The sequence below is a fragment of the Passer montanus genome, unplaced genomic scaffold (assembly GCF_014805655.1).
Source record: "Passer montanus isolate IOZ18808 unplaced genomic scaffold, ASM1480565v1 scaffold124, whole genome shotgun sequence".
Lineage (NCBI taxonomy): Eukaryota > Metazoa > Chordata > Aves > Passeriformes > Passeridae > Passer > Passer montanus.
Window position 1 is genome coordinate 973,301 of NW_024359167.1, and position 27,076 is coordinate 1,000,376.

At 40.0% G+C, this 27,076-nt stretch overlaps 1 protein-coding gene across 6 annotated transcripts in view; it reads right to left on the reverse strand.

The window, feature by feature from the left end:
• Window positions 1-4,190: 4,190 nt before the first annotated feature.
• Window positions 4,191-27,076, reverse strand: part of CDH8 (cadherin 8) — a 154,312-nt gene continuing 131,426 nt past the window's right edge. For 3 of the 6 annotated variants that reach the window (XM_039698414.1, XM_039698416.1, XM_039698417.1), the window contains 2 exons: window positions 8,478-8,729; window positions 4,755-6,816 (listed from right to left, as the gene is read on the reverse strand). In XM_039698414.1, the coding sequence (XP_039554348.1) occupies window positions 6,323-6,816; window positions 8,478-8,729 (746 nt within the window). In that variant the 3' untranslated portion in view covers window positions 4,755-6,322. Of the gene's footprint in view, window positions 4,728-4,754; window positions 6,817-8,477; window positions 8,730-24,015; window positions 24,136-27,076 lie in introns of those variants that run through there. The other 3 variants (XM_039698415.1, XM_039698418.1, XR_005626453.1) reach the window with 3 other exon arrangements.

The window sequence follows — 27,076 nt, forward strand, 5'->3', positions numbered from 1 at the left end:
AAAGGGGTATTCCCTTGCATATAAAACTCCCAGCACTGGTATGTCAGTATCGGAAAACGAGTCCAAAAGCAATCCCATCTGTGGCAGGAAATGTGGAAGTGGAGTTTATTTTAAAGGTGATTCAATTGGCTTTGTTGCTCCCAATCATATAAATAATATTTTAGTTTAAAAAATGCACATCTTTTGTTTTCATATTCACTGGTAAAACTGCCAGCTTGTGAAATTTGGCAGAATGAACTGTGTCAGTGTTGCCATCAGGGAACATTACACTAACAAAGGAAGAAAAGACAAAAATGGCCCCCCAACCACAAGACCTGTTTTATAATTCAAAAGCAAGCTGTTATGAAAGACAGGGAAATTACTTTTTTGCTGTTAAATATTTTGAAAGTAAAAAAAAAAAATCAAGGCTAGGCCTGGCCAACACAAAGACCCAAGATACAAAATGAGAACCCAGTCCAGATTCATCCATCATTTTGCCCCCACCAGTTACCAGTGATGCCTTTCTGGCTGTTTCTTCCAGGCTTCACAAATCAGAGCATTTCCACAAGAGGAAAGGAAGAAATCTCTGTGTTCCTCAGCCCCATGGCATGAGTCTGTATTTAGACTGGATGAGCATCCGTGGCAGTGTCCAAAGCCAGACTGGACAGGGCTCAGAGCACCCTGGGATACTGGGAGGTGTCCAGCCCATGGCAGGGGGTGAAAAATGATGATTTTTTTTGTCCTTTCCAGTCCCACCCATCCATGAGTCTACACAAGATGGTTGGCCTGGGGCCTCCTGATGAACAGGAATTTGAGCTGTCAGTATTAATTTATGAGTGTTCAGAAAAATACCAGGGGAGGGTACTGCTGCCCCCATACTAGAAATGCTTTCTCCAGTCATGGAATAAAACAGGCAACCTCTACTCATCCCTTCCCTCTGCCTGTCGTCTCACAAACCTCCTTCAAACTGGCACCAGAAACAGTGCAGGAGAAGAAAGGGAATTTTGCAAGTTATTCCATATCCCCTCTGAAGAGAAGGCTGAGATTTCACTAGTGTAGTGTTTGCAATCTGGGGGGGAGGAAGAACAAAAAAAGAAGTTATTGTTGTGTTGCTATGCTAATGAGCACATTTACAAGGCTCTGCCAGCAACGCTGAGCTTCAGCTCGCTTTTATTAGCCATTTTGGAAGATGTCTTAGTTGCAGTTGCACAAAAAGCATTGTCAGGACTTTTATATTTCTCATTTTGAATACTGTGACATTAGTTGGAGAAGGTCTGGTTCTGCAGCACATAAGCCAGTATCAGTATTGTATAATACAGCAGCTAGACTCATTTTGCAGTGTGATTACAAAACCCATCACTGTGAATTATACAGCAAGTTAAATTGGTTTCCACCTTCTGCAAAGCCAGAATATTATCTTGCACAAATAGTATACAAATGTAGAAATAATACAAGTCCAACTTATCTGAATGATAGAGCACAGAAAGCTTTCATTGCTCACTCCATCAGTACTTTCTATTTTCTGCTAATGACACGAGCTGTGGTCTGAAAGCAAACTCTAGCAACAGTGAATGCTCTCACTTTTTACTTTTTACATTTTTATCTTTACTAAGCTTCAATTTACTAGAACATCCTTCCACTGCTAAAGACTTTCCAAATCTAAAAAATAATTTCTTGAGCAACCTTTTTACATAGAATCACAGAATGGCCCACTTTGTAAGGAAGCTTAAAGCCCACCCAGTGCCACCCCTGCCATGGCAGGGACACCTTGCACTGTCCCAGGCTGCTCCCAGCCCCAGTGTCCAGCCTGGCCTTGGCCACTGCCAGGGATCCAGGGGCAGCCACAGCTGCTCTGGGCACCCTGTGCCAGGGCCTGCCCACCCTCACAGGGAACAATTCTCAATTCCCAAGATCCCACCCAGCCCTGCCCTCTGGCACTGGGAGCCATTCCCTGTGTCTTGGCACTGCAGTTCTGATAAACTTTTGATGAACTTTTCACTTCTCTTGATCAGAAGCACTTGTGAATGTCTGTCACTAATGAACATTCTTTTTTCTATCATTTATATTTTTCTATTAATTAAAAAGCACCATCATTAGCTTCAGATTTTTCAGCATAATTTAAATACTGGATGAGTAACTCAGACTGTTCAGTCTTCCCTAGAGGAGGAAGGGAGCTTGGTGAACCTCACTCTCCTGGGTGAGCAGCATTTTCTAGTCCCTGAAAACTGACCAGCTGAAAAAGAGCTACATAGTCTTAATGAACTTCCTAACATTATACTCCCAAGATTCCAGCTCAGGATAGATGTGATGAAGAGAGGAGCAGGCAAAGGAGGAGAAACAGCCAAACAGCTCCATCAGACTGAAATTATACCCCAAGAAAAAAAGATACAGGAAAAGGCTACCTGCCAAAAATTCCTCCTGCTAGGCAGACCTTGGAGAAGCTTTCTAAACCCATTTATCCAGTTCTAGAATCCCATGACCATGCAAGTTGTTAAAAAAAATTGCCACACACATTTGTAGGTAGATGCAACTGCATGGGTGTAGAGAAGCTGATTTATTTTTCTCTTTCTATTAAAATCAGCAGCTCCATCTCTAGCAGAGCTGTACAAATAGAGTTATTCCAAGCAGACTATTTTGCAGACATCCTGTCTGTTCTCCAGACTGAGAATTGTCACTGCTGTGCTGCCACAGAGCTGATGGGATTTGGAGTTGCCATAGTGTTAAATGTTTCTCCTGTGATCAGCAACTGCTGATTTAAATGAAAGTCTTGAGCCATTTTCTCTCTTCTGTGTTTCACAGTCATTTCAAAGTCATCATAGACAAAAAGGTGTAATAATACCAGGTAAAAAATGTATTTAAATGAGCTTGCTGTGATCTGATTTCAAGGTCAGAGCACACAAACAGCCTCTGCTTTCAGCTGCTGTAAAGGACAGGACATGCTGAGGACCTCCAGCCATCCGAGTTATATTTAATAAACATGTACACACATTCCCTTCACAGTGCTTTCGTGTTGAAATGCCTGAGCTGAATTTTGTGTCCTTACAATGTGCACAGAATTCCAGCTCTCATGGGTGCCATGATTTACTTCAGTGGCTGTGACAAATGATGTGAGGCACAGCCTGGTGAAGGCACAGCCAGGATCAATGGGGCTCTAAGGCACTTGGCACTTGTAAAAGATTTTGAATATTTACTTCTCAAATTTATCAGTATTAATAATTCTAATTTAATGCATTTTCCTTGTCACTTGCAATGAGTCAGTTGCTAATTAAATGTTGTTGAAAAAGATGAATTACACGTTTACATGCTTAAAAACAGTGTTGCTAATATGTCTAAATCTAGATGTGAAATGTAGAACAATATGATCTAATCCCCCTAAATACTGTTGTTATCCAAAATAATTCTATGCTGAGTTAATGTTAATTGTCAAAAAAGAAGAAGTACTGGAAGACTGAATGATTTACATTTAACCCTTTAACATGTATTGGTATAAATTTTATATTCAGATTACATGGAATTACTTTGCAGAATTAATAATTTCCTTTTGGTGGGGAGGCAATGACACCACAAACAGCATATCTCTATTGACAGGTCAGAAATTCATTAATTCCTTTTCTCCCCTTTGCATTGTAGCTATTCCCATTTAAAAGCTGTAGAAATGCCCAATTTTGAGCTCTGCCCAGCAGTAGTGACTCCCATCTCTTTTTGACTGACAATGATGAGATTTCTGTCATGCTTTGCCTCTCCTGCAGGGCCAGTGATGGGATTTTTTTTCCTGGAAATCTTATTACTGAATGCACTGTCCTGGTCTCAGATGGAACTTTCAATCAGAAAGGCAATCAAAAGGTTTTCCATTTGTGAGTTTTCCTACAAAAGAGCTCTGCTAAATTCTCCAGTGCAGCCTCTAACTCACAGAGTGCCTTGCCCTGAACACTGAGGTGGCCCCAGCCAAAGCCATGATCCATGTTCACAGCGCCTTCCCTGGCTCCCAGCACTGGGATGTACACAGAAACTGGCTCAGTTCCCAGTCCCTTTCCTGTTTAAACTGGTGTTGGATCTTCTCAGAACAGCCTGGCAGCCAGAGCAAGTGATGAGTAAGAGTGTGTTTGGTTTTTCTTGTAGTGAGTTACAGAAATACGTTTGATTTCATTGAAATCTCCAGGATATCTCCTTTCCTACCCTTAGAGGACTTCACTGTTTAGATCAGTGTTTTGCCAAAAGTTTTAGATTCAATTGTTCAAAAGCATTTTTGTTTTGCAGTGTAACTTAAATGTACTGGGTACTTCATGAATTTCAATAAAATCTTTATAATATATATCAAAGTGGTATTAATGTATTAGTTGTCTACAGACTACAGTCATTGAACCGAGCTGTGCTGCAGCTAAAGCAGTCAGTGTTACCATCTGAAACACAGGCAAAAGTGGGGGTGATGTGTTAAGAATTATTTGTTTGCAGAATAAGTGTTATTGAGCAGCTTTAAGTCAGTGGGTTGATTTAACCAGCAATGCTTTAACAAAAATCATGTGAGGTTATTTTTCAGCATGGTGCAGTGAATCAGACTCTCATATCTCTTGTGCTCCCATCACTGTCAAAATTCTGCAATCACTGTCAAATATTTCAAATATTCTCCTTTTTTTCTTTTCTTTATTTTGTCTGTATTCAACTAATAAATAAATGATTTTGAAGAAACTACATTCCTCCAAAAACTGAAGTTATTCCGGCAGATTCATTTCTGCAGTGCCCAGGTAAACCTGAAAGAAAAGCAATAACAAGAAAAGTATTTATAAAAATATATTTCACAAAGTAGGAAACAATACAGGAGTTTCTCTGAATACAATACATGGAGTAAATAAACAAACAATAATATAGCTTCAAAACAAAGTAGAAAATTAAAATGATTTGCATGTAATACGTAGTTTTCTTATACAATTGCTACTTCTAAATGGCAAGTTTGCATTACAAATTGAGTATGCTTGCAGCTTCTAGTGTTCTTTCTCTGTGTGCAAGAGCCCTGGTGCATCACTATGAATATTATAGAAAAAAAATGCTAATAACAGAAGCAGTAAAATTATGTACACACTGGTTCCTGCTCTAATACAGTGGAGAACTATAAGCATGGGTTTTTTACTGTACTGTGTTATGTGTGGATTTCTAAAAGTCTATAGTTTAAATATTCACATGAACCAGTTTACTTCCAGCTGTTTGTGCTTGTATTAAAAACACCAGGTACTAGATTTATGAAGAAGATATAAAACTGTCAAAAGTTTTCTCTGGCAGTGTTTAATTTCTGCCAGCATTCTCTTAAAATTCAGCTACTGCAAATGGACAGGGAACTGCTTTAACCTGCAACAATTTGTCATTTTTCTTTTCAAAATGTACATGTATGAAACATTCATTATATATAGAAAAAAAAATCTAACTGATATAATTTAGTTTTCTTCATAATCTTACTCTATAGATTATCAGTCTTAATAAATAAAAGCAATAATGGACATCAATAAAATATTTATTTCAAAGATTAAACAAATAAATTCGATCTTTAGCAATAAAATCAGCAATTCTTTCATTTATGTAAGTCCATCCCATTTCACAGTTTTTTTCTTTCAGAAGACGAAGCACAGGGTTGATCCTTCTTCTAGAAAAAAAGATCCTTTTTTGAAGCAAAGTTTTGCAGCCCTGCCTCTGAATCTCTACACATTAGTAGTATTTATTACCCATCACTGGAATGGATTAAGAACATGTGAATATTTTAAGGCTTGACACAATATTTAAAGATGATATTCAGTCTGTGGTGGCGTGGCCAACAATTACTGTATGTACAATGGATGGTCACTGCACAGTAGGAGCCAGTAGGAATTGGCAATGCTATTTCTGCTCAGCATTGCTAAGAAGACCAAGATATTGCTTTGAACATTTCTGTGGCGGGATCTTTGTTGGCAATGCAGAAACAAACCTTTAGCTTTACACATACTGGGCAGGAGCTACTGTTCAACAGCAAATCCCTGCAAGTCCATTTCCTAAGAGAGCACCAATTTCTTTTTTGTTCTTTTCAATTCACTGAAGATAATCAAAGATCCAAATCTCCATCTTCAGAGTGGTCAAGTGAATATCAAATATCCAAAGACTTCTAGACACTCCACATACTTTACTTCACACTCCACAAGACTTAACCTCCTAACATATACTTTTTTTTTTTGGTTCAACATTACAATGTAGTTGATTTTATAGATGACTGGCGCTAAACTTGCCTCTAAAACAAAAAGCCACATTAGTTTTAACTAACAGCAGTGGCCCTAGAATATTACATGATCATTAAGTCAACAGGGGAAAAGTTTGTAATCCACTGTCAAGTTTCTTTGTCACTTTCTCCGACTGAGTAAAGTTCTCCAAGTCTTTTAAAGCGAGGACCCCATTCACTGAGGTAGTCAAAATTCTGGTCTGAGTCTGATGTGGAGGACTCCAAGGAGCTAAGGGAACCAGCCGCTGACCCCTTTCCTTCATAGCCATAAATCTGGATAGAGTCATATGGCGGAGCTGTGGGATCATTATCAGCTTCATGAAGCCTTACATTAATAAATTCATCAACATCAACACCATTAGGAACAGGTGCAAGACCCTGCCTGGGCATAAACTGAAGATCAGGCTTAATATCCTTACGAGGCAAAAATCCATTAATTCCGTCCGGATTTTGCAAAGTTGCAATGTCAAAGGCTTCTGTATCTTCCTCGCCACCTCCTTCGTCATCGTAGCGAATGATATTTTCCCTCACATCTTCATCATCTTTGATGATCAGAGGCTCATTCTTGTGTCTTCTTAGTGTCACAAACAGCACCACAATGACTGAAAAGACAGCACCACAAGCTGATTAGACAAAACACTTCCAACCCGAACACCACATGGTGAGTGCAGCTGGGGAAGGTGAGAGGTTGCTTTTTGTGGGATTGGGAGTAATAAGGGTGAAAAGCCGAAAGACCTACGACTTCAATGCACTTCATGTGAAGGAAATTGGATCAGAAGCTCTGATTAGTCATCTAGTCTTTGATTATCAGCTCGTATTTACGTCCGAAGCTCAATTTTATAGAAGCAATAAGATTTCCCATACTTCTAATTTCGAGCCTTGACTTTTCCCTTTGGAAGTGAAGTTTGGCTACCATTATTAACATAATCTATAATGATCTACATTAGGGATGGTGTTTTCAAATATCAGAGAATGTTTTTCTGAAAACATAGTCCTAATGGGAGAAGGAAATCAGTGTTTTTCCTATCTGCTGCAAGAGACTCCTATTATATAACTAAAAAGAGAGTGAGATAGAAAGAGTTCAGCTCACTTTCAGAATCATGGACAGATGCATAAAAAACTCGAGATGGGTTATGCTTGGTTTTGCAGTTTAATGCTTAAACCTCAGTTACTGATGTAAATCTCAGTCACAAAGTGAAGCTGCAAAGTGCAGAAATAGAACTGTTTTTTCACTGTTCTCTCCCTCACTTGCTTGATGTTGTATACAAATGTTGTATGCTTTATTAAAATATACCACAGTGCTTATCTTGTAAAGCTTTAGTGTCTCTTGCACCATTACAATCCAGAATAAACTCCTAATAGAAATATACAAATATATATATATAATGGAAAGAGATAAAGCTATAAGAAGGCATCCAAAGGAGGGAGCCTGGGCTGGGAAACGGCCTGCAGGGGCCACCTGAGGAGTAGCTGAGGGCACTGGGCTGGGTCAGCTTCAGCAGAAGGGCTGAGGGCAGAGCTCCCCAGGGCTGTAGGGACAGCTCTGAGCTCTGCTCTGGGCCAGGGACAGCACCCAGGAATGGCTGGATGGAGCTGGGCCAGGGCAGGGTCAGGTTGGACATAAGGGGAAGGTTCTGCTTCCCCCAAGGTGCTGGCACTGCCCAGGCTCCCAGGGAATGGGCACAGCCCCGAGGCTGCCAGAGCTGCAGGAGCATTTGGACAGCGCTGCCAGGGATGCACAGGGAGGATTTCTGGGGGGTCTGCAGGGACAGAAGCTGGTCAGTGATCCCACTGAGTCCCTTCCAGCTCAGGACATTCTCTGATTCCATGATTCACACAAGTCTTAGAATATACAACAGATCCATTTTCCATCAGGTCGTGCCACGGGCTGGGTTGTACCAGACCGTGCCATGGGCTGCTTTGTACCACAGGATGTGCCACAGGCCAAGCTGTGCCATGGGCCGGGTTGTACCACAGACCGTGCCATGGGCCAGGCCGTTCCATGGGCTGGATTGTACTGCAGCCCATGCCATGGGCCAGGCCATGCCGTGGGCTGTACTGCGGGCAACGCTGTGGGCCAGGCTGTGCCATGGGCTGGGTTGTACTGCAGCCCGTGCCATGGGCTGGGTCATACCACAGGCCGTGCCGCGGGCCAAGCCATACCATGGGCCAGGCCATACTGCAGGCCATGCCACAGGCCAGGCCATGCCACAGGCCATACCACAGGCCAGGCCATACCACAGGCCATGCCGCGAGCACCCACCGAGCAGCAGGATGATGCAGGCCAGGATGGCGATGAGGGCGCCCATGCTGAGCCCAATGGGCAGCACGTAGGCCTCGGCGTTGCAGGACTGCACGGTGCCGTCGCTGCTGCAGCCGCACACGCGGATGGTCAGCGTGCCCGTGCTGCTCATGGGCGGCGTGCCGCTGTCGCTGATGACGATGGGCAGCAGGTACACCTCCTGCTTCTGCCGGCTGAAGCCGCTGTGCTTGGCCAGGATGCTCAGGGTGTTATCTGCAAGGCAAAATCTCAAGCTGCATCAAGGGAAATTTAGGTTGGAAATTAGGAAAAACTTATTCATGGAAAGAGTGATAAAGTTCTGGAATGGCCTGCCCGGGGAGGTGGTGGAGTCACCATCCCTGGATGTGTTAAAAAAAGACTGGGTGTGGCACTTGGTGCCATAGTTTAGTGGAGGCGTTAGGGCTGGGTTGGACTTGATGATCTTTAAGGTCTCTTCCAATTTAGTCATTCTGTGAAATCTGTGAAAATGGCAGCATCTCAGCACACAGCTCTTCCTCCGTGCCTTCAGGAACCTCAGTGCAAACATTCCATGATCTCCTCGAGCCAGCAGCACGTGGCACAGAAATGTTTCCCCTTTCTGTCCAGCTGCCTCAAGAAGTGCAATATACACATTTTCTTGTGTCACATGGTATGAAGATACTGATCCCTTACTTCTCCTCTGCATACAACACTGCAGATATCTTCCCATCAAGATTCACCACAATTTTTCAAGTCAAAAAGTCATAAAAATCCAGCCAGTAAAACAAGAGAGAAATGAGATGTTAAAGAAACCCAGACTTAAAGTATATTCACCAATTAACACAAATCTTCCTTGCCTTATAACCAAAAGTACACATTTTCCATTGCTATAAAAGATTTTTCCTTTTTATGTAAAGACAAAAGAAAAGCTAAATGCATTAAAAGTTATGGGTCTAATTTTAAGTGGTCCAAATATTTATTTGTCATCCATGAAGACAAGAAAGCAAACCAGGCTGTATCTCCCATGGAGACAGACAGGAAATTACTCTAGAAAGTCTTACCTCTGCACACATATGCAGAAAGTTAATTTTGGAAATATGTAGAGGCATCTGACTGCATGGCGTCCTACACAGCCATAGAGTTACACAGTGAAATCTCTCAGACTCACTCAGTTCTCAGTTCACCAAATTATTGCAAGTTGATTTTTCATAGGGTAGTCATACAGATTTTAATTTGCGTAGTTATAAAAATTACAGATTCTAGACAGTTATAAACACACACATATCAGATATCAATAATCTTGTATGTGTCATAGTGCTCAGGTATAAACCATGATTCATGGCATGTCAAATGCAGAAAAGTCTGATTTCTTTATATACTTAAATAATCTCTAACTTTTAACTGCTTTATTCTGTGGAATAAAATAATAGTTCAATATTAGGAATTATACTAACAGAGCGCACGTTGACTTGCACTAGTTTGCTGTTTGTGGGTTTTTTTAAAAAAAAAAGTGATTCAGAGGCACAAAGAAGAGTAATGTGAGTGTGTGTGTGTGTGTGTGTGTGTCTGCGCATGTGAGTGTTGCTGTGGAATCCAGTAACAATTTAAAAATAAAGCTGCACTTCTTGTTTAGAAGGAGGAGTTGAGGTTCATTTTCCTGATGTGTCATGAACAAAAGAAAGCCTCCTGATATTTTATGCTCTAAAATGGACACATGCAATGCTAAATGTCATTCCATGTAAGGAAAGAAAACACTGGGAGTTCTCATATGACAATAGGCTTCTCCTGAAGATCAGGTCCCTTCCCACACAAACATTCTGTGATTCTATAATTTTCTATCCCTTCCACAGCAGAATCACCTACCAATCACGTTTACTTGGCCTAGAGAGGTTCTTCCTATAATTTATATTGCAGATGATGTAACCATTTCAGTATTTTTCATAAATTTAGATTATACAACATGTGAAGGTCAATCTAAAAATTAACTCCTTCATAAAGCAGAATAAATATGGCCACTTTACAGAACAAAAAGTATTCCTAATAATTTTTTTTCCCCCCACAGGAATCCTGAGGTTTTATCTATTCCAGTTGGAAACAGTCACATCAAAACTGATGGCACCCTGGAGCTAAATAAATAGTCTAGTTCTTCCTTGTGCCCTTTTTAAAATGAAAGGAAGCATATGTGTTTACTGAAGACAAATTTCAGGTCTAAGCTCTTAAGAATTCTGACAACTCAAATAGGAGCAAAGTCCCTGATGACACCCAGTGCCACATGTGCCAGTGTGCTGCAGTGGAAAAGCCACGTGTGTTTGAAGCCAATAATTAACACACACATAAATAACACACAATTCACTTCCACACATTTGGAAGTGAACAAACCCTGCACTCCTCCTTGGCTGGGTGTGCCAGAGGTGTTAACACATGTGTGCAAGTTAAACCACTTCCAGTGCCATTCTTGTTCTCTGCAGGACAAAAAGGGAAAAGTTATGTTGGGAAAATAATCCAGTAGCTCAGTTTCCCTGAATATGGGTGTGTAGAGCTTTACCAAAGTGAGAATGACTGCGTGATGTGCAAATTTTTTCTTTTTTGATCTGATAGCTTTCTTTTCCCCCATGGCACCCCTCCCTGTTTTCAAATACTGGAAAATAAATTCACCTGTCTGCTGTCATTCTCCTGCAAAATTAAAAATATCCCAGCATAAGCTGTATCCTTAATCCTTTTGCTTTAACCTTTCAAAGGAGAAAATAACTCTATGATGCTCAATTTCCAGCTCTTTCTTTGAGACAAATCCCACTCAGAGGTGTCACATCTGTAGTCGTTTATTTGGAACTCCAGAGACTTTTACAGTTCTATATCACAGTGCTCTAAAATCTGTACTGATACAGCCTGTTCCTTCCTGTGAACCTGCTGCAGTCCTTCTCTGCCCAAGCTGGAGCACAGCATTGATTGCTGAGCCCAACAGCCCTGCACTTTACAGATATGCAAAAGAGGGAAGGCACCTGCTTTAGGAAGGAACTAAAAAAGAGAAGCTGCACTTGTTGGGAACAGCTTCAGATCCCTTCCTTCCTCCTGAGAGGCTCACTGCCATCCTGTCTGCTGCAGAAAATTCTAATAAGCCAAAACCAGAGCATAACCGAGTAAAAAAAGGAAGGGTGTACTCTAAAGAGACAAATAGAAGGGGGCAGAAAATGTGGGAGGGAGGAGAGATGGAGAAAATAAAGTGCTCATCAGTGAAGTTTTGCTGATTGCAAGAAACCAAGAAACCACCTGGGACCAGTAATGGTTATCAATTCAAGTTCAGAAGTAATGAGAGAAAGCAAAAGAGATGCAAAGTATTTGGGATATTAACTGTTAGTTAAGTGCGAAATAAGTTGCAATGGCTGGACAGTCAGAATTATTCAGAAGAGATGCCAAACAACAAGAAGAGAACAACTTTCTTTTCTTACAGATGGCTTGTTTAGTTGGGTTTTTTATTGTTGGTTGGGGTTTTTTGTTTGTTTGCTTGTTTTTTGTTAGAAACCATGTTTGACTAAAAGTGAACATGTTATGAGAAAGAAAAGAAACTAACAAGCAGAAAATAGAAAAAGCAAAATGAAATTACCAAATTGTTTTACCAATGGGTGGCAAGCCTTCCATTTGACTTAGGAATTTTGTTTAGCAATAAATACTTTCCCCTTCATTGCTATGTCTTAAAATAAATATACCTTGGTGTAGCTGGAGATGTGGCTCTTGAGTGAAGAACAATGACTCCCTGGGTCGACATTTTAGTTGGTTCCTAGAACTTGAAGATAAATCCTAGCAGCTGATCAGCAATAAACTTGATTTATCTGATTTGTTTTCTCCTTTCTGTGGACATTCCCCTCTCCCAGAGCTGATAAAACATCAGGAATCTCCTCCAGGAACAGCCTCCAGCACTGCTGCATGAACAAACCTGGCAGCAGGTGCTCAGCAGGGGAGGGGACAATCACCTTCCCTCATCTTCCCAATTAACCCACTGATCCTTCATTACAGCACTGCTCAGGTTGTTTAATTATTCCTGATGCTTTTAGCAAAACAACGAAAAGCACGTGCAGAAAAGCCTCAAAGCTCTCTGCTCACAGAGCTCTGAGCTGTCTGCCACAGGCACAGAGCCACTGAGAGTGTTCCGCCAGCCAGGGAGGCACATCCAGGAGGGGCTTTGACATTCTCCACCAGAATGAGTCTCCAGGAATTCTGTGCCCTTCTGTGGGGAAGGGGCTGGAGAAGTTCATGGAAATGCCTGAGCCCTGTGAAATGCCCTCTCCCTGGTGATGGACCCACCACCCAGGATGGACCAGGAGCTGCATCCTGTCCTGCAGCCTTCAGGAATGGTGGAAAATCTTAATAACTCTCACAGCATCAGTGTCAGGTCAGAGAAACACAGCTCTGGGCACACACAAATACAGCTCAGAGCTGGAGCTCACTTCTGCCTTTTTTACATGTAAAAAAACCTGGTGGCTCAGCTCCCTGGCTGACTCTCAGTCTCTGCAAATTACAAGCAGATTCTTGAAATAACCATGAAAGGGACTGTTTTGGGAATATCTTCCTCACAGCTGGAACAAAGGATGACAGTGCAGAAGGTCTTTAAAAGATGTCCAGTGTGGTTTCCAGACAAAGGTAGTTTGCATAACCACAGCAATTACCCCAGGGCAAAGTGCTTTCTGCACATTCCCCAACTGTTCTCAAATCTCCCAGATCTCTTTTGAGGCTCTTGGATGAACGATTTTGAGAAAATGTAAATGCAATCATTTTAATACAAAGCTACTTCAGGATTTTCTGGACACGAGTGACTTTAATGGCATCAACAGCAATCAGGATGTGAAATTAGCAGGCAGGAGTCAACCCCTTCATCTCCCACTTTGTGCAAGAATGCATCTTGCAATTTTAAGACAGACAATAAAATAACAGAACAAAGTAAAAATCAGAAGCAGTGAGTTTGCATCTAAGTGTCATTTTTTCTGCACACTTTAGTGCAATTCTTTAATTCTCCTGCAATCTCTAATATGTCGAGATCAGTGGAGTTCCCTGCTGTGCTACCTTACACCTACAGAATTCTGCCTTTCTTTTTTTATCCCTTTTATAATGTCCTCAGAAAGATCAAATAATTAATGGTATTAAGGACTTTGTGGTAGAAGTTCTTATCTATGCTGGATATATTACTTATGTGAAGAAGGAATTTTAATTGGAAACTCTACTGCTGGAAACAGCAGAATGATAGAAATATATATTTCTTCCTGTTTATTAGAGCTATCATTCTGTGTACATTTTTAAATCTCGGATTCTCTGTAAAATAGAGTTCTTTGACACAAGTAGAAGAGCAGCAGGAATATCCTTACTGTGACACTCCCTGCTTTTTCTGATAAGGAAAAGACAGGGCCAGTTCATTCATCTCCAATCTCTGTTCAAAAGTAGCATCTATTCTTAAATAAAAACCCCAAACTTGAAATAACCGAGCAATTGAATTATTATCATCAAGGTTTCAGTGGAAACTAGCAAAATACAGGCAGAAAACCAGAGCACATGACATTTGAAGGAATGTGAGCTCTAGAACACTCAGCAACCAGCTGCAAAGGCACCAGAAAAGATCATTCAAGAGAATGCTGATGCCATTTCAGCTTTGTATAACCATTAATGACCATAATTAATATGCATGTGCCTCTTGTAATAGTTAATATTCTCTAGTGGAAACCTTACAATGTCAAACACAGATTTTTAAAAGATCATTTTGAACATCGGTATTTTTCTTTTTCTTCAGAATTCAAACCTAATGACAGAGAAATGGATGGATGATAGCAAGATTCCAATCCCCTTTTTAGAGCCTGAGAATAAAACTGTCAAGAGACACAGAGGCGTCTCAAAAAGTCACTGCATAAGTCACCTTAATCATTATTCTTTTTTGAATAATTTCTCAGTCATACTTTCTTTCTATGAAAAGATTTACACATAACACCTTTTTAGGTTGGTAGGATTGCACTGCAGGAAAAACCCAGTGACTGCAGCCCTGACAAGTCACTGCCCACAGTCCCACGTGCTCTTGTTTTGAAATTTCTTTCTTTTCCTTTTGCAATTACAAAATCCCTGGGAAAGAATAGTCCAGATCTCCTTTCTGATCCACCACAAGAAGCACAAATGACAACTCCAAGCACACCCTCATCCATGCTCACCTTTTAAAAAGCCACTGCTCACAAATGGGCCCTGAGCCGAAAAACTGATTTATTTGTTTCAGGCTCCACTTTAGTACAAGTTGGAAGCATCAGTTTCCTGCTTCCAAAAGGATGAAATTAATATGCTTTATGAGAAACCCATGTAAGGCAAATTTTTTTTTTATTTTTCTGCCTTAGGCTGAAACACGTTTTAAAGGAATATTTGATTAAAAGGGCACAATTATAAGTTTGTATGTTATAAATTTGGCAATAGTTAGTAGCTGAAAAAAAACCAACTATTTTTTCATTTGAACTGCTATAACTATTTTGTTTCATTATTTAACTCAGTGTTTTCAACATGCCTGTGTTTATAAAAAATACATTTTTATGATGACATAAACATATATGTATGTATATTGATATATCTATATATACATACAACTGTGTCATGTGTATTTTTACAGCTGTACCAGGCCTTCCTTGATGATTGTCTGAAGCAAAATCCTCTTGAGCAGCAGTGTACAAGAAAAAGGACCCTTTGCCTAATCTGTATAGTAAAGGCATAAATGTCCTGTTCAAACAGAAGGTTTACAAAATCATCTAAAAATTAAGAGAGGCTGTTTTTTACAGTATATTTTTGCTGATTTATGATGGCCAAACCATATGGGCACTGAAACCTTCACAGGTATTCCAAACTGACCTGCTTTTCATAAATGTAAAAAATTTGTGATGTCTTCAGAAAAGCAGATTGGTGATTGCTATCAAATTTGATAGCAGACATCAGGTTCAGAAGAAAAAACTTTTTGTCATAAAAATTCAGCTGATTGATCAAATTCTCTTTCCCGCCCCATAGCAAGCTGCATTCCTTACTGGCATATTTAATGGCAATTCACAAAGCATTCTTATGACAAATTAACAAGTGCTTGAATGTTTTTGGTTTTTTTATAGACCTGAAGTTTCTGCAATCCCTTAAAACACCAATAAGAACACAGAGAAAGAAAAAGTATTTCTTGTGAGAAAATGTATTGGTAGAAGAATAATTGGAAAATGTCATATATTTTGTATCTTTGATTATTTTCTCCTCTTTACCAGTTGGCTTAAATAATAACAGTTTATGCCAGAACTGAGCAGCTGAATCAACTAATGAATAAAAAACCCTAAACACATTTCCATGTAGTCCTTTGCAGAAATAAAAAGTACTGCTGGGAATTTTGAATCATGAGTAAAGTAATATTTAATCGTGTATACATCATTCTCATATGTTAAAATTTCTTGGAAAGGGGAATAATTATGTTAGTGCTACGGTGTAATACAGAACTTGTAGTAAATAAATTCTTGACAGAAGGAAAAAAATAGCCAGAAGAATTAACAGCAAAGTGATGATGAATAAGCATTTCCTCCTACCTTTTTCCTTTGAAAATGTGAACTTTAGATAATAGTCTGTATAATTTCTAGTTCTATTCCTTTGGAAAAGTCTGAACTTTAGATAATTGTCTCTTAAGTATTCTAAAACTTTCCTTTGACCTTTAGGCCAGCAGAGCTACAATCAAACATAACTATATGGTCCCTTGCAGTCTAGCAGCAGCTCCTGTATTTTGTACCTTGGTTTTTTAACTCATTGAAGATAGGACAGAAAATTCCCCCTGAAGAAATAATGATGTAGAACACATTGAGTCTGAAATAATACCAGTTTTATTGTTAATGGAGTAGAGAAATAATTAGGACCTGGTACCCCTCTCTCTTTTCAATTTACAGACACATAGAGCAAGCCAAAGCAGGAAATTTTGGGTTCTGAGTCTGTTTAAGCTCCACCTTGTCTGAACTGCACCCAGCACATCTGACTGAACCTCACTGACTCTGGTTTGTCCATTCATCTCTTCCAAACCCCTCATGCCACTTGGGCTTGCCACTCCCATAATTGGAAGCAAATCCAGGGCAGTGAGGTGTGAGATGTGCTAAACCAGCACTGGCTTTTGCCCCTCCTCTTTCCCTCCTGTATCCCAGCAGCCAGTCACAAAGCTGTTTACTAATAATGTCCCTGCTTTGACATGCTTTGCTCCATTCAGATCACATCACTGCGGGGCACGTGCATTGAATGGTACATCTGTAAAGTGTAAGAATTAATGCAGCTTGCCAAGCTCTGGTTTAGAAAGAGAGATGAAATGGCTGTCAAATGTGCTCAGCATTAAAAATACATTATTAACACAGCAATTTGCATAGACTGATGGATCATTTTTGAAATCTACATATTCTAGTTAATTCTCTTCTGTTGTTATTTTAACCAAAAAGTTTCAGAAAGTGATACGGTGTTTTACAGCATTTTGATAAAATAATGTCTATATTTTGCATTTGAACCAAGAATTTTGCAGTACTATACTACCAGATTCCAACAAAAATACTGCAAGGATAAATAAATAAGCCAAGATATCCCAAGGCTGTGCCATCTGCTTTTCTTTGGAGGGATAATGGATTCTCAATCTTTCTATGAATACCTACTTAACAAATGCAGTGTGGGAGGAGAAGGTGGTGGCAGACAGGGATCTGAGCCCCTCAGGCCACAGGGACAGGTACAGCTTTAAACATTACACTGACTGCTGTTCTCTTCTGAGTAGAGCTAAATCTCCACCAGGTTCAGTGAAATTCAGAGTGATTTTTGTAGGTGATGGAAAAGTTCCAAGAATTCCCAGCCATGTTCTTCACCTTCCTCACTTCACACATCCTCCAATTCTTACGTCAATGACTTCCAGGTCTGGAAAAGTTCACAGACCTGGGGACTACGAAGACAATCATGGATGTTTGAAGTGAATTTTTCTTTCTACAATGTAAACTCTCAATATCACAGTAAAAAACATAAAACTCAAGTAGCAACCTTTTGAGTGTAAGATGTGATGTGTTCTTGCCATTTAAGTAATTTAACATCCACTTCTCCATGCCATGATTATCACCTTTTCCATTCCAATTCTGTGCTGAATATACACAGGGGATTGGTAGGGATTTAAAGCAATTTACCAGTAAATCATACACCAGCCCTTAAAAACTAAATCTGTAATCAGACCTATCAACCATATTGAAGTTTTGTTGTAACAGTAAAAGCCAAATTCCAGCCCTAGTGTATTTCTATTACACCACTTACTTTTTACATAATGTCCACTTTGAAATATAGCAGCAGAAAGCAACCAACAGACTATAAAAACAGCAACCAGCATTTATTGGAATGCTGCCTTTTTGTACTGGTGTAATAAAGGTCTTGTCAGCACTTCCATTACAAAATGCCAATTTTCAGAGGTTTATAACTCTGACATAACTACTTCCTATGAAAAGAAATTTAGAATGTGGACTCTCTGCCAAAGAGCATTGAAAGTTAAATACAGCTTATGTTGGCCGGGGCATTTTAAGTCAGAAAAATAAATTAAAAACAATTCTGACTTAACATTTTCTTGAGCTGGTGCCACTGAAGAAAAAAATGTGGCTTTGATAGTAAAAAGTGCCAGATCCTGCAGTTCTTATACACGCAGAACTCCCTTGAAGTTCCCTGAGAACAATTTCTGTGAGAGGCCTGAAAGGAGTGCCATTATACATTTTCGTAAATGTCATCAAGAGTTATATTAGCTTTTTGTAATTTGAAGAACTGAAATGTTATGGTGTAACATTGCCCCTGGGCACACAGGCAGCATGATAATGACTTTGGGAAGACATTCTGATATGCAGATTACATATAACAATAACAATTTGTTACCATCAGACCATTAATGGCAGTAATTCAGGCCTCAGTCTCACACCCAAAGGATTCACACACGCCTTATTACATGCACACCCCTCACCGTGATTCCCATGGGGAAAACTCATGGCCTTTTGAAAAGCAGGGAAGAGAAAAAGGCATCCAGAGAAGGAATTCCAGTGAGTGAAAAAAATCTAATTACCCATCTATAGAGTGGAAAATATATAGCTTGAAAAAGTTTTCAGATGAAACATCCCAGATACTCTGGAATGTTTCTGGACAGCATGCAAACATTACATAGAAAAAACCTGGAATAGGCACGAGTTCCAGACTGGGATACACAGCTGGATCATGGAGAATCACAGCAGGAGACACACACATCTGAATTTAGATTACAAGCCCAGGACATACTGCAGGACCCTGCCTTTGCTCTGTACATGGTGTGACACAACACAGAACTTGGAAAGAAGCAGCCAGGGAAAGATGTCAGCACTTGAATTCTGCCTCACCGCAGAGATGTGACAAAGTCAGTGCTAATATGGGTGAATATTATGAATATATATGTTCATATATTATGAATATATGAAACTACAGCACCAGTTCAGAAGTTGTTTAGAGTTCTCATGGAATCACAGGTTGAGTGAGGTTGGAAAGACCTCCAGAGGTCACCTGGTCCAACCCTGCTCACACAGCTACCCAGAGCCCAGGACCTTGTCCAGCTGCCTTCTGAATATCTCCAAAGATGGGAGTTCTAAAAATAGTAAAACATTTGTATTTACAATAGAAATATAGCTGTGACAAAACAAAAGACATCATATTCAGTGTTTCTCTTCATCCCATGAAGAGAAGTGATGAGGTATAAATATATAAAGAATCTGTAAGCTGAGAGAGCACCTTGCAAATGGTTCCTTGTTGTCTAATTTGTGATGAAGAGTCTGATAAAGTACAAGTGAAGTGTTTAGGCAGAAGCTGCAATAAAAATACAAAGCATGATCACATAAAAATATTAGAAGAGATGGGGATTCTACTGGCAGAGGAAAATACATCTCAATATGCCAAAAAGACCTCTGTGATCATGAAGAAAAAAACATATAAAGTCAAAAAGGTGAGCAGAAAAAACCTAGTAGATACTTTGAGAAAGTTATGTTTCCTTACTGGGAAAAAAAAAAAGGAAAATATGTAAGAAAAATAATTTTCATTTAGAAAAAGCTACAGTCTACAAATGAATTTTTGAAGCAAGTGGTTCTGCTAGACAGACTGTATTAGAACTCTATGAAGTTTTTAGCAACTACATCTTTTGATCTTGTCTGTTAGCACAAAAAAGGCACAAAACAAGAAAAAGTTGATTTGTTATAATTTTTTTCTCATTTAAAAATAGAAAATATTAGTACAAAGAAGCCATAACAATGTGGATTAGATAAAGATGATGCAGAAGGAGATGTCAGGGGTAGAACTGAGTTTAAACTACCTCCCTCTGTAGTCAGTATTGCAGTTCATATCAAAGATACCAGCTGCCATCAGACTGGGCTCCACCATCTCTTCCCCTGACAAGCACATTCCTCATGTTTCCTCTCTGGGACTTCCAGAAGAATCCAAAATGTCCCTCTCTTAGAGCACTCCTGAAACTCTCAGCCTTTACCAGCCCCACTGCTCACAGCTCTGCAGTGTTTGCACAGCACAACAGCAGCGCAGTGATTAAATGTTTTATCCAAATTCATACAGGAAACATAGCCAAGCTAAACAGAAGTGTTCCAAACTCCAGAACAATTCCTCAATCAAAAATCCATCACTCCTGTAGAGTGCTCTGAGATCACAAGGTCTTAATCTTCGCTGGGGGAACACTGCATAGTTTACAGAAGAGTCACATGTAATGGATGAAAAGGTTATAGAAAGTGACAGGACCCAGCTAAGCAAGGTTAGGGAGCAACAAGTTGGAAAAGCCTAGACGAATTACTTTTATTTTGTATTATTTCCAACAAGCTCTATTTTAGCTTCAGTTTTAGGTTAGACTGAATGAGAGTTTCATAACACAGGACAAAGCCAGAAAGTTTTACCTGTGTTTACAAAAAGTGATGTGAAATTGTTATGTCATTAAAGAGAAGAAAAAATTCAGTGTTCGTATTCAAGACAGCCCAATATTCTTAGAACAGAACAGAGAACTTTCATCAGCATTCAGACATTACTGTTGGTGCTCCTTTTAAGGTTTATGACTTTAACACCAAACTCTACTCCAAACTCCATCAAGAGGACTTCATTCCTGATTTATCTCTTAGAGTCAGATTACAAAAAATCCCAATCCTGCAGAGTTACTGTTTAGGCATGAACACAGTCCTTTGCCTACAGCCAGAGTGGAGTGTGCTAGTCTGAGCCCAGAGTTAGTCAGGCCAGGTTGGGGGCTCAGCCTTTGCTCTCTGAACACAGGCAGAGAGCTCCCACTGCTTCCCTGATTCCTGCAGCATCCATCAGTTACCTTTGGAGGACCCCACGAGCTCTTCCTCTTCAGTGCCATCAAGCAGACATCTGGTCCTTTTCTTCAAGTTCTATTTATCTCTCCCTAACAAGCTGCCTTATTATCTCACTTCAAACAGGGGCCCATCTTCACTCCCTCTCTAATCAGTGCTGATTACCAAGTGTGCACATCCTATCATTTTAGGATATGCAAACTCTCTCCCCAGACTAGACAGGTCAACTGATGCATTTCATTTCTTTGCTGCGTTTGGCTCAGTGTGTAAGATCCCTGTGTTCAGTCAAATCATGTATTCTACCTCTTCCCTGCCCTCTGAATGCATTGCCTTCTAGGCAGATTTATTATATAAATATTACATGCTAATAATTACATAAATATGTTGCTAATTACTGGCTGCTTGCCAAATAAAGTACGTCCTAATTAGACAATTAAATGAAGACCAACAAAGTGACATATTTTACAACAAGATCACCCATAAAAATTACAAAATCAGGAGTTGATGGGAAAATAACCTAAGTGACACAAAACCACCCCCCAAAAAAAGTTTTCTCTCCCTTTTTCTCTAAAGGTTGATGTCAGAAGCTGTAGTAAAAAAAATCATTAAAAAATATCCTGTTTCCTTTAGTGTGTCTCCGCTGTTCTTGCTGTGACAGAGAAATACAACCAGTTCTTAAACAGTCACCTCCTCAAAATGAGTAAGGAGGAGGGTACGTAAAATATTAAAAGGGTACGTAAAATATAAAATATAAATTTATTTGAGCACCCCAGACAGATTCAGGAGAATGCAGAGACACAGAATTCACATAATAATCAATGTTGTGGTCACCCTGCAGGAACAATGACTGACTCCAACAGTAACTCCTTCCTTGTGTAAAACACTTGTTGGATTTGTTCAAAACAAGATACAAATTAGAACATGATCTGAGCCTTTTAAACTCACATTATAATGTCAGTTCTGTAATAATTAATCAGATAATCCTTAAGGCTAAGTGTGAAAAATCAACACCTTCTATTTTTAATGGAGCATCCACGTGCAAATATAACGACAAAATTTGATTTTTCTTAATCAAAGGAAAAATTAACAGTTAATGGGTGATGATTCCTGTTTAATTTTTTTTCCACTTTTAGCCTTTTTATTCTTCCTCTAGTAGAACAGTGTTGGTGGTCTTTTAATCTTTACTGCAACTGAAAGTTTAAAATGAGACTCCTATCTAGTTTCTCATTAATTGACAAAAGTGCAATTAGAGCAACTACTAAATTAATTCCTCCTCAACAGTCTGCATTTAGGATACGATAAAACAGAGATATTCCATAATGAGAGCAGCCAATAAATTTACAGAGGGAGGAAGGGAAAAACAAAGAAAGGAAAAGGAAGGAAGGAAGGAAGGAAGGAAGGAAGGAAGGAAGGAAGGAAGGAAGAATCACGTACCTAGGTATAAAATCCAAATTTTCAAACCAAAACAAAAGCTAACCAGGGGGTGAACACAGAAGAACTTCTTAGATGCAATGACTCTGCTGGGCAATATATTGAGGTGGTGATGGGACAGACGTTATACCAGAACCTTTGGCCTCAAGACATCATTCCTCCTTCTCAGAATTAAAACCATTTCCAGGAAATCAAACATAGTCAGTGCAAATGTCCATGAACATTTCCACCACAGAAATTGCTTTTTGCAGAAAACCTGGAGGAATAATATGTACCCATCAAGCCAGAAGTGGTACTTAGAAATCTCTGAACTCTTTCAGAAGATAGCTGATTAAAATCCTGGAAATTTATCTCCAAATATTATATATTCACTTAGCTATAAATACTACTATGAAATACTTCCAAAGTCCTAGAATATCATAATCATGGGTGCTGGGAGTTTTTAAGGAGTTAGTGCACTCAGAGCACCTTTGATTAAAGGCTGGTGGAACAATGTTTCACAGAATCCCAGGATGGGTGAGGCTGGCAGGGCCCACGGGGGCTGCTCTGGTGCCACCTCCCTGCTCCAGCAGGGCCATCCCAGAGCACAGGGCACAGTAGAGTGTCCCTGTGGCTCTGCAATGTCCCCAGGGAGGAGACTGCACAGCCTCTCTGCCCCATCTGCTCAGGGCTGGCACTGCCCAGGGCAGCAGTTCTGCCTCCTGGGCAGGGGCAGCTCCTGGGCTCAGGCCCTACCTGTGGATAAATTCCAAGGAGCTGGTACTGCAGATCTTACTGCTGTTAGTGCACTCAGTAAGAACACCACCCTTCTGCCTGCTAAGCAGTTCAGTCCTGAGACTGATTTAATGTCTATTCTCAGACATTATATGTCTGAAATTAAGTCACACTGGAGATTCAATTTGTTCTTCTCTGCTGTTTCTTTCATCCATGTTCCATGTTATTACTAAATCAGACAGATTTTCAAGCTAACATACTGACCAAATTCTTTTGCTCTCCTGTTTTGTTTTCACAACCTTTTATCCCTTACTCATTCTTCTTCAGATTTATTATGAAATTAATGCAGTAAACTGGAAAAGAGATGTAAGGACGTTACACTACTGAGCTTGATGAGACTCCTACAGCAGGAAAATTCACAGCTGTCCAATCCATTCCCTCATCATGAGTAAGCACTGTCGTGCATATGGTGCACAACACTGACCTCAGATCTTTTTCACTCAGATTGCATCTGGTTCTCAATTAGTTTGATTTATAAAATGAAACATAATTGACGTCTTGGCAACATTCTGTTGCTAGCAGCACAAATAATAAATTAAGAACGAGTGAAGTAAAAGTCTCTTTAGTCATGTATGCATAATGGCAGGCTTCATGTATTTGGGATTAGCTGGGTCTCATCACTCCCATTGGAAGCTGTTTGGGGCTGGGTCATGTTTGCACTAATGCTCTGCAATAACTCTGTAATTGTGCTTGATTCAAATGACCAAAAAAGGCAGTCTCTGAAAGGATGGGATGCTGTGGGAATCAGTCTGATTTTCCAATGTGCAAAAACAACTCCTCTGTAGCTGTCTGAAAGTTTGCATTTGGGAGGCTTGGAAAGAAGTTGTTATCACAGAGCTGAACTGAACCAGGAGGGAAAGGTTAAACAGCATTTGGAACAGAAGCTCCCAGGAAACATTTTGCCAGTGCAAAACTGTAAAAAGTACAGACGTGCTGGGGAGCACAGCAGGGCTGAAGAGGAGCTGGAGATGCCTGCAAGAGGACAATCAGCTTACCAGATGGCCCCCTCCTTGCTGGTTCATCCATCAGCTTGGCCTGTCCAGTCCAGTGAAGACTTGATGGATCACCTCTGGCTTAGGGCGGAGAGAGAGGGAATCTGTCTGGAGTCCTGCATCCTGAATACAGGAGAGGAGTGAATAAGGATTCAGATGGACAGAACAGACAGAAGGCTCGCAGGGTGGAGGAGCTGGCAGCTGAGTTAGACTCTCAAGAGTTGATCCTAGTTCTCTGTTTCAGCTGTGTGCACCAAGAAGGAGTCACCTCTTTAGCCTAATGAAGTGGTGAAAAGCACATAACCATTGTAAGAAGCTTAAATCACCCAGACAGGGATGAAAAGTGTTTGCAGAAGAACTGTACTGACTCTTCACCTGGTTTGTGGTTCTAATCAGAAAGGAGTCTGGAGAGAGCAGTGATCTGCATGCAAGAAGAAAGATGGGAAAGACAGCAGAAGCAGGTGTCAGTGAAGGACAAAGGATTGGAGTGGAAAAATGCTGGCTTCCCATCTACACTAATGCAATCACTTCAGAAAACAACACCACAGCCATCCTTGCCAGGGAAGTTCTTTCAAATCTCACTCAACTGATAGTCAACATCAAGGAAAAACAGAACTTGAGGGAATAACAGAACACAGCTGATAGTGATTATAGTAAAGAAAGAAGGGGGAAAGGAAGCAGAAAGTTATCAGCAGAAAGACACTGAGAATATTGTCACCAGCATTCCCAGCTAGGTGGGACTAACACTGCAGTACCAGGGAAAGGTGTAGCCTTGCTAGGAATAGTAGACAGGAGTCAGAGATATCACTTCAACTGCAATGTAAAATCATACAGTGAAAATGGAAATTCATCCACTGCCTGGCAAGACAGAACCTCTGAGCACTACTGGAATGTATTTGGGTCCCTTGGGAATATTATCATTACCTTGCAATTCTACCAAGTCTTCTAGAATTTAAGAATAATCTAAAGATGTATAACACTGATTTCCTCCTCACGTAGCTCATCACTTGTCACTGAAAAAGGGCTCCTCTCTTTCAGTTCTTAGGCACAGTCCTACTTCACAGGATGACATTACATCTTAGAATTGTCAGATATGCAAATAAGAAAATTGATTACTTTTCTCACAGAGGATGATCTAGCATGTTTTCTGATCCAAAGCAGTTTCAGGCAGGTGAATTGTCTTAGGACCAAGGGTAAAGGAACCTGAGTATAATAAATAAGGAGCTGCATGAATTATTTCAGGGACTTGCCACTTGCCAACCAATGCACAACCACTCACTCCAGCAAAGCTGTTTGCACTGGCTGAACATCACTTTTTGCATATGAATGGAGTGCAAGCTTGAATCAGTCCTGTCCTTTCCACGGTGTCCCTGCCTGCTGCCACAGCAAGGGAGTGTGGCAGCACAGTGTCCCCAGGGCCCCTCCCAGCCCCACTGTGGTCCTGGCACACTTTCCAGCAGCAGAACAAGGCACACAGAGACAGAATTCTTAAAAGGGTGCTCAGCAGTTTAGGGTAACTTGCAGGACATCAGTAGACTGTGTTACTTTGGGCCTGTAAATCACATTTTGTTTTTAGCTGAGAAAGGCAAGTATGCATCCAAAATATAATTAAGTATTTTTAGGAAAAAAAAAAAAACAAAACAATGCCAAATTATTCTTAATTCACAGAATTACAATGTTTCATAGAATTAACTACCACATGATTTGTTTTGGTAATATTTAGATCTTCCTACCCAGCAAAATAACATTTTTATGCTTTGTTTTAATTTATTTAACTTAAAATTTCTAATAGAAACAAAAAAGGAACTTATTGAACAAAATTTTTCAATCACGCTACAAAGAAAACATTTCAATAATTTTGTATTAGCAATTTCATTATTAACTCTATTATTCATTACGAAATCAATAAACTGAGGTTCTTCTGGCATGCACAGGTTATAAAAATGTTGAACTTTGCTATTTAACAACTCCAGTTTAAATGCCATGCTGAGAAAAGATTGATAGTATGATATTTATAATACATTTTTCACACTATGAGCACTCCTGGAGCAACATGATGTGTGCCTGTGGATGGCAGATCCTGACACACAAGTGCCAGATAATAGGATACTTTGTGTTTGTTATTTTTTTAATACACTGCAATGCTTTATTTTTAACTCTGCTCCTTTCACATTATTTGCACCTTGTTATGCCACTATTCCTTGTGATTTCTGGTGACAAAACCACATCTATTAAAAGAAATGATGATCAATGCTTTTCCTAGGATTATGCCTCATATTCCTTTACGTCTTCTGGATGTTATTCCATACCACTAATATTGACAGATGGTAGAAAAATAATAACTTATAAGATGCAAGGCTGAGCACATCACTTAATTTGAAGAAAACCACTAACAAGGATGTGATTTGGAATGTTTTGGAGTTTGAAAGTCTAATTACTGATATATAAAAGAAATGAGGATGATAATTAAACCCATTAGAAATACATAAGCATGTGCTTTCCCTCGAGCAGTGCCATTGTGGAACACCCTCTGGCACGTGGCAGCTGGGCCACAAAGCTTCCCAAAACTGCCTGAAACTGCAGCAATGTGTGAGGATGTGCTGCTCACATCCAAGGCGCTGTTTGGGTGCTGTGATTCTGGATGTTCACTGCACATCCACCCAGAAATGATGGGTTTAATGATGTCCTTGCTCTGGCAATTTGTACCTGGGGTCAGGGGGTTAACTTTGAAATTGGGCAAAGTGAAAGGAGGGCAATGAAACAGAGGAGTCACCTCAGAGCTCTCTGAGGGATGCATTTGGAGAGAAAAGTCAATCAAAAACACAGAAGGAGCTTCAGCTGGCAGCTGGGACAATGGCAGAGACTTATCCAGAAAAGCCAAAAGAAACTGTTTCAGGGAAAGACTTATTTTAACTCATGAGAGTTACTCTGGTGGGAACAAAAGACTCACCCTCCAGGTATGTATTTGACAGATGCTGCTAAAAATACTTTGATGAAAAAAGCTGGGGAAAAATCCAGGTTTTATTGTATTAAAATCACAGTAACAGAGAAGTACTTTAACAAA